Source organism: Antrostomus carolinensis, unplaced genomic scaffold, assembly GCF_000700745.2.
Source record: "Antrostomus carolinensis isolate BGI_N321 unplaced genomic scaffold, ASM70074v2 scaffold51597, whole genome shotgun sequence".
In the NCBI taxonomy this organism is placed as follows: domain Eukaryota; kingdom Metazoa; phylum Chordata; class Aves; order Caprimulgiformes; family Caprimulgidae; genus Antrostomus; species Antrostomus carolinensis.
In genome coordinates, this window is record NW_010329050.1 from 1 (window position 1) to 13013 (window position 13013).

At 48.2% G+C, this 13013-nt stretch overlaps 1 protein-coding gene across 1 annotated transcript; it reads left to right on the plus strand.

Moving 5' to 3' along the window:
- Positions 1 to 316: 316 nt before the first annotated feature.
- On the plus strand, positions 317 to 3189 carry LOC104528411 (zinc finger CCCH domain-containing protein 6-like; the record flags this gene model as incomplete). Its single annotated transcript, XM_010172410.2, has 1 exon — positions 317 to 3189. A coding segment is annotated over one exon (1502 nt), but the record flags the coding sequence as incomplete, so codon positions are not given.
- Positions 3190 to 13013: the final 9824 nt, after the last annotated feature.

Consider the following 13013-nt stretch of genomic DNA (forward strand, 5'->3'; position numbering starts at 1 on the left):
CCCCAACATTCTGTGATTCTGTGAAATAATTGTTTGAAAGCAGGTTATTTTCCCAGATTGATATTGACAGAGAGGTACATAGAAGGCAGCAGAGTTTGGGAGTATCTCAGCTAGCTACAGTTTTTTGTTATGTCAGTTCTTCATTGAAATTGATTTTTGTCATTTTAGATTACAGTTGTTGTAATACAGAGAGCGATGACTTAAGGTCTTTTCAGTTTGATTTAACTGAGAAGTTACCCTTTATATGAGTAAATATGTTGTATTCCCTTGTCATCATTTGCTTGAATAATTTTTTTTTTTTTTTTTTTAATTTAAGATGACAATGTCAACTGGTATTCCAGCAGTGAAGAGGAGGAGGGGAGCAGTGTTAAATCAATACTAAAAACCTTAAAGAAACAAAGCGAAAATTTTAGGAATCGGCAACAACATTCCACAGAGCAGCACATGCTGGGTATTCCTACTGATCCGAGGCTGGCAAAAGAGAAAGGTGCAGGGCCTCAGGCTGCAGACCCGCGACTTCGGGCCTCTCCGAGGTCCAACCCCAGAAAGCCTTCAGAATCTGCCTCCCTGGACCCACGGCTCTTACGAGATCCCAGGATGCACAAGGTCAGTGAGGGTGCTCACGCCAGCTCGTCCCTCGGGGGAGCAAAGCTGGATTTACACCACGTGCACGCTGGAGTTAAAGTCAAGCAAAAAGGGATGGACGATGATGAAGAGGACTCAGAAAGAGAACTGAGAGAACGAGCTTTTCTGATACCGTTGGAACCTTTGCCGGGTGTAACGTTAAGGGATCCCCGATCCCAGCTTAGGCAGTTCAGCCACATTAAAATGGACGTCACCCTGATGAAACCAAACTTCGCTAAGCATATTGTATGGGCACCCGAAGACTTGCTCCCAATACCTTTGCCTAAGCCTGACCCCGTCTCTTCAATCAATTTACCTCTTCCTCCACTCATTGCTGACCAGAGACTCAATAAACTGCGGAATCTGAAAAACGAGCCCCATGCAAATGCCGTGCCAGCCGACCCGCGACTCGCCGCAAAGGCAAAGACCAGCTTGGCGGGCAGGAGCGGCTATCTGGATCCGTCCGCAGATTCGCACGCCAGCAGCTCGAGCAAGTTAGGAGATCCTCGCTTACAAAAAAACGTCGATCCCAGACTCCACAGACTGTCGAGTGCAGATACGCATCACGGAGTCACAAAGGATTCGCACCCTCCCAAGTTTGACCCCCGCCTCGCCAGATCCGCTGCTGGCTCGTCGCAGCCCTCGGAAGCCGCGACTGCTAAACCCGACCCGGATGCTTTGCCTCCGTACGCACCCAAATTATCCTCGAGTGGCGTTAGGCTGGGAACTCCGGGCTCCATACTGAGCGGTATTAGTTTGTATGATCCCAGAGATCACAGCTCATCATTGGACACGGCTCCAGCTAGTTCAGGAGAGAACGGAGAGAACCAGAAAAAAAGTATCTTGAAAAATTCTGGTAAAAATGAACCCAGTCTCTCAGAAGATTCATCGCTGCAGAAAGCTGCCTCGAACGTGGAAAAAAATACAGAAGGATCAGCGGAAGCTACTTCAGATAAAGCAAATAGCACCAGTAAATCTCAGGCTAAACACTCCAGCGCTGCACCTGCGGTGCATAATCTTCCTATCCAAGCTTTATCGGGATTAATCAGACCGCAGTACAGCGACCCGAGGCAGGTTAGACAGCCTGGACAGGTAACTCAGACACAGGATAATGATCCGAATGGGGAATCAGATGATAAGTCCTTAAAAGATGTTTTCAAGACTTTCGATCCGACTGCTTCACCGTTTTGTTAGCAATTGATTTTAAGTCTTTTTACTGTTGTGAATATTGCAGTTTTCTGCTGTTTTGTAACTGGTTTACCTCTTTGCTTTATTTATTTTTAAATTATAATTATCAACACTTTTCAGCTGCTAATCTCAGAACCACATGCAGTTATACAGTATGCTATAGTGTTTGCAAAGCTGTGGTATTTTCTATATAATACTTTTCCAATTTCAGGGAGACTAATAATTGATATGTAGAAAAAAAAAAAAAAAAGGCAAAACAAACCCCATGTATCGTGTTAGAGCTGATAAAAGCACTTTCATTGTAAATAAGTCATTAAGAAAGTCCGAAGACCTGTATATGTGTGAGCTGTCTCTTTCATAAACAACATTTAGATATGATTGCCACATTTGTATGATTGTATAGATACAAGCAATATTATGTACATTACTGTGAGAGACACTGTTTGACAAGGATTGTCTGACACATCAAGCCAAACCTACTAACTGATTTAAAACCTACGTAAATGATTTAAAAGGAAAACGTTGATCCTCCTTTTCAGATCAGTTGATGTAAGGACATTGACAGTTTTTATTCATGTAGTCAATATTCTTAGTGTAAAAGAGACCTATATCGCCTATTGAGGATTAAAAATGTCATATCTTTTAAAAGTATTTTATTCTATGCTGTATATAGAAGAAATTGTGAAGTACATAACTAGAAGAAAGTTACTGTTAAAAGTGGAGAATACCTAAGTTGTCTAATACAAAAAAGGTTTTTATTTAATTTTTTCACGCATACACGATTATGGTTAGTGCTCTAAGTTACATTGTGGTGTTCATGTATTTCAATGTATTTTTGTATTCAGCTGCTTAATTTGTATTGCTTTTTTTGTATTGATGTAACTGCAGTACTTGTATTCATGGTGTCTTTATGACATTTTTAACAAAAAAATTAAAAAGGGTACAGTTAAAGTCTGGCAATGGCTGTGATGTTGACACGTTGGCCTTGGGGAAGGAGCAGCGGGGGTGTCTGCAGGACGAAGGGGACTAAGCCTGGGTTTAGTGCAGCCCTTACCCCATTTTGCAGTCAGGTGGTAGCGGGTTTTTAAACGAACCTTGTGCTGAACCCAAATGGAGTTAGCTTGCTGCGTGGTTCCAAGATCAGACCGCTGATCTGGAGAGAGTCGTCATTGTCCTCTTACTAGGGTTATCAGAATTGCTATGAGACAATGTCATGCATGTTCTTTAATTTCTGAAGATGTTGCATGCCGAGAGCACAGCTGTCCTCAGAGCCTCTCTTGTTTTGCCTTTGGGGTTGCTTTTTATCTAGAGGAAATGTAGTCGTATATACCTAGCCAGCTGCATTTGTAATAAACATTTGCCATCTGCTCAATTGCCACCTGGTTCCCGCCCACTTGGAATGTTTCTTTGCATTGAGTCTCTTCCTTGGTGGACCTTTTCCTCTTTGTTTCTGTTTGCTGGCCCAGGTAATGCTTGCGACTGGGACAGTATGTTTATCAAAAATTCTAAGCTTTTGGGTTCTTGTGCCTGTGAGACAAACAGTAATCCAGGCAAGAATTGCAAGTGTTGTGCATTGAGGAGCAGAGCTTGGACGAACGGAGGGAAGCTGCTGATTTCTACGTGTGCAAAACATGGCAGAGGAGACGTCACTGAAAGCAATAACGGCTTCAGTTTGCCTTCCTAATTTCCCAGAGTATAAATTATATCAATTTTATGATATTTTGAATCATGCTCACTCAAAATAATTGAAAACTAGATAAGAGACATGAAACTTTATTGTTATTTTGGAGTAAACTACTAGTCCTTTGTATTTACTTATTACTTCTTCATGTGGTGACAAGTCTGGCTGTTTTAAGGATTTCATCAAAAACCAAGCCAGCAGAATTGGACAGCAGGGAAAAACAGAAATAGTTTGGAAACAGCACATGGGTTGGTAGGGGAACAAAGAGAAAGAGTGACAGTGTTGAAGCCAAATGCGTGGTTTCACATGTAGATGTGGAAAGTACTTGCAGGATGCACAGCTGTAACCTGAAGTTACAACTGGTAGGGTGGTGATGATGATGTCATCACTGAATTGGATTCTCTGTGTTCTTTTGAAAGTACTGGAAAAATAAGAGTCAAAGGAAAAGCTTTGATGCCAAGAGCAAAGTGATAGGCCTTACAGTTGAGATAATGGAAAGATTTCAGGTGGTTTGCCGTCAGTTTGGTTATGGACACGTTTTGGATGTGTTCTGGGAGAGGGACGCAGAGCACTGGCTCCTAACCTTGGAGATCCACTGCCATCCCAGTATCTTTAATACAATACAAGTCTTTAAATTGGAAAAAAAGGGGTACAAAGTAAGGAGGAAACATAATTTGAAAGAGGCCAGCTAGTCCTTGCAGTGTCTCCATGTGTAACCGCCTCCTTCCTTCTTCCCAGCTCCAGCCCTGCCCAGCCAGCAGGTCCCCGTGGGCCTCCCCAGCTTCGGCGTGATGTTCTGCAGGCTGCTGCTCGGCTCCTCTGTCCACCTGCGCTTGCTGGTTTGTTGGTTGCAGATCTCTGCCCCAAGACTACTCTTGCTCTGGTGTGCCTCCTGCTGCTGCTGCTGCTGTGCTTTCTCAAAACGTGGAGGAGGAGATTCATTGCTACAGTGCAAGTACTGAACTGCCTGAATCGGGGAAGGCGCTGGGGGTGTCAGAGCAGGCAGGTGGGGACAATGGGCTGTAGCCACCAAACAAGTCAAGTCTGACGAGTGTATTTTGCAGAGGAGGCTCATTCCTGTCTCTCCCGCAGGTGCAGTTTGCTGGCATGGAGCAGCGTTTCCCTCGGACACTTGCAACTCATGCCCCTGAGGCTGTGGAGCAGAGCTGTGGAGGGAGGGCTGTAAGAGGAGCAGCCGGTACTGTGTGTCCTGGATACTCTGGAAGCCTGTAGCTATGAGGTGGGTGATCAGCAGCAGTGAATGTTTTACTCTGGGTAAAAGAGAGTCCTGGGGCTGAGAGGGATTTGGGGAGAAAAGTCTCCTTTCTCTGCAAGCTGCAGGATCTGCAGAGTCAGGGGCAGCAGGTGTGACAAAACACTTCCCACTCTGTCTAGCCCTGGAGATGTGGAAGAGTAAAATGTTTGTCTCTGATCTCATCTGCTTTCTGCGCTTCACAAAGACTGAACCTTGCTAGATCACCACCTGGCGTTTGCTGACCCATGACAATACTCGTATGGAGATTTCTAGCCTGCCTAGGTGATGTGTTTTAATATTTTTCTACCATGATGAAAAGACTAATATGAGTCCTTCATATTGCAAATGAAAGCAATTTATTATTGCAAAGCAGAGAATACTTAATTACACTCCTGATTTGCATTTTAAAAGCCAGTGATCCTGTCCCTTAGTCTTCCTTCTCATTCAGTTCTTTCCTCCAGGTGGTGTAGAGCCTTTTGCTTGTCACCCTCTGAGTTTGGATTTTTTGTCTGAGCTCCACCCTGTGCATTGGCTCTTCTGCGGGGTTATATATCTCTGGCTGCCCTTCCTGTGCAGCACTTAGCCTAGCTACCCCTAGAAAAAAAGGTGATGGTTGCTAAAAAGATGATGGTTGCAAAAAGGTTTGATAGTGTGCTAAAGATGAGGGCGTTGGAAAGACCTCCCACCTCTGAGGCTTTCTTGTGATGAGCAACACAATAATTTACAGAACTCCCTGATCCCTCCCTCCAGCCAGATTTGCTGGTGCTGCTGCAAGTGTGTTCCTGCATCCTTCTGTTCACATCTTTGGTGCTGAACAACATAGAAGTGGCAGTTACTGAAAGAAATATAACGAAGGTACCTCATTAAATGTTGTCTTCTCTATATTAATGTTTGCTAAAGGAAAAAAAAATAAAGCCTGGCTGACTACCTAAGAGCCAGGGGTGGCTCACAGCTGGAGGGGGGCATGCATTATACAAATGTAAAGAATTGTAGCCTCACTTGGTGGCCATTGATTCAAGAGTAACAGTTTCAGAGTGACTCCCGTGCCAGATAACAAAGATCAGCAACTGGTGTTTTACTGAGCAGGAAGCCTTCTGTTTTCCCTTTGACTGTGTCTTAAAGCTCTTCACCAACTCCCATGTCCTCTGTGGCTCGGTATCGCATCTTCTTACTCAACTTCAAATGCCATCTGGACGAGAGGCCTCTTAGGAAATACACTAGCATGTGGCATCATTTTATTCTTCTCTTTGTTCAGTTGCCAAAAGGAAGCAGTGTCTCTCTAGGGTGGAATTTGCCACAGGAGGAGCAGCCAGCACACAAAGGCCTTGTCAGGCCTTGCCCCCTCAGTCCTCTGGCAGAAGAGATGTGAGCTGGGAGGAGTGCAGCACAGATTGTGTTCTTTCTGCTCTTTCTGAGGCCAATTAGCGATGCAGTTTACCCCCAGCAGAAGTCCCTTCCTGTTTTTGCAGGTGGCTGTCCATAATTTGATGTCCTTTAATAGTTTTTGGGTGCTTTGGGTGTATTCTTGGTCTGAAGCAACTGTTCTTGCACCATAGCCGTTAGGGTCGGTTCAGCCCTTACCTGAGTCTTGCGGAGGCCTAATTCATCCCTGTCTGAGTTTAAAGACTCCTTGGCTCTGTGCCACAACAGGTTTTTTCTCCACTGCATGCAAAAAGCAGCTACTTCTTCTTCTTCAGAGTCAGGTGGGGGCTGTTGCAAACCCTGTTAGGAGGAGACAAAACATTTGTGTGCTTTAATATATTGTCGTACATGAAATAGTTTAAAATACCTTAAATGACAGACATTGAATATATCATTGTGTGTGTGACCAATGTGGCATCTCTACTTTTTAATGCTTAAAAACCTGTTTACAGAGAGATAAAAAGGAATGCAGTATAGTTAGTTTATTGATAAGCAGGGAAATTTCCAAAGGGACAAAGCCAGGTCATAAAGGACTTTGTAATCTAGACACTCAAGATAAAAGCATGGCTAGTTACTTCAGGCTGACATCAGCAAAGTAACAGAAAGGTGTATGTAGGATATTTTTAACAATATGGGAAATTAACCACAGGAGGAGCTTTTCCATCCCTGTGGCTGATTCTCCATCAAATAGAATTATAATCAGAAGTGTTTCTTTCAAAAAGATGTGCTGGAACTCAGCAAGAGTTGTAGGATTATGTAGGAGGCTAAGGCACAAAACGGAACGACTGCATCAGTGGAGAGTCTGGTTGTATTTGCACTTGTTTTCTCAGTACTTTCAGATGAAGTCTGCGCTCACAAACTATTTACAGTTGGATCAATCAGCCATGGTTGGCAGCTGCAAGAGAAGCTCTTGGGAGTTTTGATCAAAGCTCATCTTGAGACAACATAAAGGCTAAGACTGACGCGTACTATTTCCAAATAAAGGCCTCCAACGAGATGCTGCTGCTCTCCTGTCCAAAAATGAACTGGGAAACGGACCAGCTAAAGATGACTTCAGAGTTGGTAGCAGTGATAGAGCAGATGCAGTGCCTGGAGAGATGCGTAGCAGACTTTGGAAACAAGGCAAGAAAGGCATTAAATAAAAATATTCTGGTGAGAATCTTTACCCCCAGCAGCCAGCTCCCACCTCCCATAACCAGACTTGGCTGTACGAGCTCCCCACAGCATGGACTCACCTTGCAAAGCCTATTAGATGCCATCAGCAGTAACTTACTTTGATACACGCTGCCTCGGCTGCTCTCAGAACATGCAAAACCGCTTGAATTAGGTTCTGTGCGTTGCTCACCAGCAGCTCAGAAGAGGACTTGCTCTCTGCAGTGACTGCTTTTACCCTTAAATGACATGTGAGAGGAATTTACTGGAGGAGCATCAGTGTGCCTCCCCTGTGTGACCAGTAATCTGTCAGTTACTCCAAAACCAGAAGATTGTTCCCTGCACTATCAGAGTGGGTTTCCCTAGAGGCAGGCAAACCAGGGGAGGAAAAAGGGGCTGTTGAGAGCAACAGGAATAGGAGAGGGAGCCTCTTGAATTCTAACTGGACTCTTAAGGGCTACACCCTGATCCAACAAGGACCACTGGAGACCACCATACACATCTCTTCGAGAAGGGGGCCACCAGCCTTGGGGGAAATTGTCCTTGACCCCCAGCAACTCACCTGGCCACAATGGCGAGCTGGCTGCTGATGGTGTGTGTCTGCTCTGCGGCGCACAGCAGCTGTGCAGAGCATCTCTCGTTGGGGCAGTGCTTGGCAATGGTGCGACCAAATTTAACAAACACCTGCCCCTCGCAAGCAATTTGCTTCGCGCAGGCAACAAGCTGGTCCTTGCTCTACAACAAAGTAGAAATAAATGTGTTTGGGGAGAGAAGGAGAAAAAAGAGCATTTTTCTGGCAAGACAGGGGAGTGTCTAGGAAGCCCAGATGTATTCTGAAACTGGAAAGGACCGGATGCCAGGTTCATACCTAATCAGGAAGAAGTAATTTCTAGTGCTTTCCATAAAACCAGCCGGTGCCACTCTCACAAGAGCAGGGTAATGCAGGGTTTCAGCAGGCACTGGGCAGCCCTGTCACTGGCTTTCACCGTGCTCTTGAGGAAAAAAATCTTTTCTTTATGCCTGTTAATGTGCTGGGGTGTCTGTGGGGGTGAAACACTCCATACCATGATGGGGCCCTTCTTCCTCAGGAACTGAGTCATGTGAAGCATCCTCGTTGCCATGTCCTTGGTGACCTGGGACATCTTGCTGGGGCCAGCCTGCCATGTGTCACTGTCTTCTCTCTCATGCTTTGCAGGGCCGGTGGCAAGGGAGATGCTGGGAGGACTCTTCTGGTGCTGTCGAGACAATAACTGAAGGGATTTGAAGTCTGGAGCATGCCGACTCACTGATGCTGAGAAGTCCCCGCCTGTGTGTTTCTGAAGCAGTTTTTGGTGAGTAAAGGAGATGGGAATGCTGCCCACCACCTCACTGGGTCTGCTCTGCCTTCCCAACCAGCCCTTCTCTCCCCTGCCTTCACCCATAGTGGGGCTATCAAATCCCAGTGCCCCACGCCATCGTCTCCTGGTGCTATTGCCAAATGCGTGGTAGCTGTCGTGTGAGCTGACAGCTCTCCAGTTGAGAAGTACGATTAAGTGCTCTAAACCACTCTGCTGAGTGATCTGGATCGTGTACTGAAGCCTTTGCCAGCTCCTGACGGGTGCCTGTGAGGAGGTGAGGAGCTGAGCAGGGGCAGGTACTGTTTCAGGGGAGGGAGAGCTGTACAGCCCTCTGCTCCTCAGAAACTGCATTTCAGAGATGGGTTTATTTATGCAAGTGTCCGTCAGATCGGATATCCAGAACTCAGCTGAACAGGGCAGCCAGCAACCTGATCTAACCTTGAAGGTGGCCAGGGGGTTAGACTATTGACCTCCAGAGGTCCCTGCCAGCATCACTTATCTTAATGCTCCATGGTGTGGGTAACAGGACTGACTGACAGCCCTGACCATCACCCTGCAGTAAGAGCTAATGGGGAGGGAAAAGCTACCATACCATTTCATGTGCCTCTCTGGCAGCTCCGCTGTTCCTGCTCGGGCAAGTTTCTGCTGACTTTGTGTGGCTCTGAGCATCAAGCTCTCGGTTTAGGAAGAGGTGGGCTGTGCTGTTGCATTGTCTTGGAGAGCGCTGGTCTCCCGTGTTCTGCAAGTGTTCTCTGATGAGCTGCAGAACATGTCCACTGATGCCTTGGACAGCCTGAAGCTGTGTGATGAGGTAATGTGCCTTTGCTGACCAGTACCAGACAATACTGTCTAGGTGGAGATGCCTTCTGTCCCCGTGGCTCTGGAAGAGCTGGCTGGCACTGCCCACTGCGTCAGATGTGAGGACCAGGAGGTGGTCTGCAATGGAGAGCAGGTTTGCCTGTGACTGCAGTTGAGCATCGGCCTCCAGAACATCTTGGAGGGTGGTTTTGACCCACTGAACATTGGCCATTAGCCGACTGGCCTTCTCTTCAAAGGCCTCTTTTCTCCTCTCCCTGTCCTCTTGAGAGAGGGGGGACAGGGCTGGTCCAGTGACATCTCGGATGACCTGCAAGTGTTCCGTATTGACCTTCTCCAGGTGGAGCAATAATGCCTTGGCCCTGAGGGCCACATCTCTTTGCAGAAGCTCAAAGCGAATGTACAAGCTGGCAGTAGACAGTGGGGAGACCGAGAGGGCGCTGGAGGCATCCAGCAGTGCTTCCATGAGAACCTTTATCTCTTCCCTGAGCACTAGGATTTCACTGCGACCACACTCTTCAGGGCAGGACAAGTAAGAGAGCCGGGCAGCCTCCTGCAGCCTCAGGGAGTTCTCGGACACAGCAGCCAAGAGTCTCTGCAAGCAAAGCTTGTTCTTCACAGCGCTCCTCAGCTCCCTCAGGAACAGGACGTCCCTGCCTATGAGCCGATCCACAGTGCCCAGCAGGACGTGCATGCTGACGGCCCACTGCACACAATGCAGCTCCAGGCTGGCCTCTCTCACCCTGCAGGAGCCCTCGAAAGACGCTGCTTTCTCAAGTAACACTTTGGTGTTCATCTGAGCACGTGAAAACTTGGCTTGGACTTGTAGGAAGCTTTCCCAGACATCAGGGGAAATGGGATTTCCCTTACCACCAGCCATGCTTGCAATGTCTCCTGCTAACTGAACCGCACCCATCATTGTCTCATCCAAAGCCTGTTTGCCTCTCAGGAAGTCATCAGACAAGATAAAGCCAAATACTTGCTGAGACAGACCATGCCAGGGGCCTGCCACAGCTTGCAGGCACTCTTTGGTCTCACAGATCCTTTCTGAGAGGGTGAGTGCCATTTGGAGAAGTCTGCCTCGATGGTGAAGCTGCCCTGGGGCTGTTTCCCTGGCCAGGCTAATAACACATGGTGTCAGTAGTACAATCTTCTGGTACTGCCCCAGCATCTCCATCTGGGGAGACTCAGCAGCAGGCAGCACTTCCTTTGCTGCATCAATACAGGTGTTGGAGAATTCAAGCAAGGTGGAGCAAGCAGCGTTGACAGCTGCCATGTCATGGGCTCTTGATGCTGCTAGGAGAGCTGTAATGACGGGATGCACATCTCCTCTCCTTGGTACAACATCTAGGGGTAAGTTACCTGCTTGTGGAGAGTGGCGACTTAAGATGTCTTCTTGCAATGTAGCCTCATCAGTGATGGTTTTGAGTCCAGCACGCATCTTAGCAACATCAGTGCTTCGCACTTGTGCCCGGAGAGGGCTGAGGATATCTGGGTGGTTGGACCCATCCAGCCCGTCTTGGGCATGGTGAGCAGTATCCATCAGGCAGCTTGCTGCCTTTGAAAAGACATCCCTAGTTTGGAGGCAGGAGAGTCTCTCTGGGTAAAGGGCTGTGACTGCTTTCAGCTCAAGGATGGAGTTGGCCAGTTGCTCAACCCAAACCAACAAGCCGTTCCTGAAAATGGGATCTGTGGCTCTGTCCGCGTACCTGGTGGTGGCTTCAACCACCCACCGAGCCCAACTGGTGAGGTGAGCTGCATGTGAAGAGAACTTCTCAGGGTCCTGACTTGCCAGGGCCTTTTCACACCATTCCTTGTGCTTGGCCATTTCCTGGGTGGACAGCTTAAGGAACTCACGCATGCTGACTGTCTCCTCAAAACACCACAAGAGGCTTTCTGTGGTTCCAGCCCACGTCTGGTACAAGGACTGCAGCTGCTCGGCAGCACTCGCCTGGGCTGTGTTTCTGCTCATTTCTGTGAGCAGTGGAGGCAGACTGGCAAGGAGTCTCTTCAAATACTCCACCCACTCTCTGATTTCTCTAGCAGTTTGGGTTTTGGTGCACCTGACCAGAACAAAGTCTGCCACCCTGAGCATCTGCTGGGCATGTGTGAAGAAGGTGGCAGTGAGGGGATGAAGCTTCTTTAAAAATCCTCCTTGTCCTGCTGGAAAACACCCTGTACCAGCAAGGCTAAGGGCAGCTTCAACTAACTGCCTCAGGGGCTCCTTACCCTCAAAGAAGGTGTCGAGGATTTGGCACAGAGTAGCTGTGAGCACTGCCTGGTCAAGAGTCTCCACCTCCTCTCTCATGATGTGACATTCCTTTTCCAGGCTCCTTTCTCCCCAGCTTTGCCCTGGCCATCCCTCCTGCTGGTTTACAAGGCTGCAGATGCTCTTCCTCAGCTGTAGGAGAACCCAGCAGTGTTTTACCAGGTCCTGCTTCAGGTCTGACCTGGACGAGTCAGCTAGAAGCATGCAGTAGAAAATGATTGCTTCCACGTGAGAACTGAACTCGCTGTCGGAGAGGTGCGCTGGGTCTGGGCGAGAGAGGAGAGCCAGCAGTCTGCTTGTGTGCTGGGAGAAGGTCCTGTTTCTGTCCCCTGGCTCCTGGCTGCCCGTGTTGTCGATGAGCACGGAAGTGAGCTCTTTGATGGTCCTCTCCGTCAGCTGGAAAGTGTAGTCTTTGGAGAGGCTGACTTGCCAATCCCAGGAGTGTTTAAGATCACTGTGCTTGGCTGCATGGAGCAAAGGAATGCACTTCTGAAGGAGCTGCAAAGTTTGGGTCAGGCTCTTCTGTCGAGGACAATCTCGTAGTTCCTTGAGGTGCTTTGCTGTCAGATTGCTCAGCAGAAGCAAGGCCTCAGAAAAGGCCCGGAAAGCAGCCAGCAGTCCTGGCATGTCCCCTGCATCCCGCAGCACGCTCAGGCACTCCAGAAGCCAGCTGGCAGCCTGAATTATCCTCCTTGCCCCAGCAGCATCTTCGATCTGAAGGACCTAACCAGAAAAAAAATGGCAGAAAGACTGGTCAGAGTGGCTAAGGCTCAATGATCCCTGTTCACGGTTTCTTCCCTTGTGCAGCTGAGATGAGACACCGCAGCCAAAAAGAGGTTTGGTGTTCTTTGCTCCACAGACCTGCCCTAGTGAGCACATGGTGCAGAAACAACCATTGCTCCAGCTAGAGCTTCTCCCAAGCCCCAGCCCCTGTCCTGGTGGAGGGCAGCTCTTGTCCCTCCTACAGCCGCACCCTTACCCAGTGCTGTGTCCCAGCCTGACCTCCTCTGCTCACTCCAGCACTGTCCCCTCTGCCCTTACCTTCACTGTCTCTGTTAAGACCCTCTTTGCCGATGCAGCCAGCTCCTCCCTGTGACTAGGGGCATCTGGCTGTACCTGGAGCTTGCAGGCCGCCAGCAGCACGCACCTCCCTGCCAGGACGAGGGACTCGGCCGCAGGACGCATCTCCTCCTTGAACACCTCGTCGCTGGACTCCTCAGCCAACCTGGAACAGAAGCTGTCAGTACTAGGACCAGTATTATTCAATAT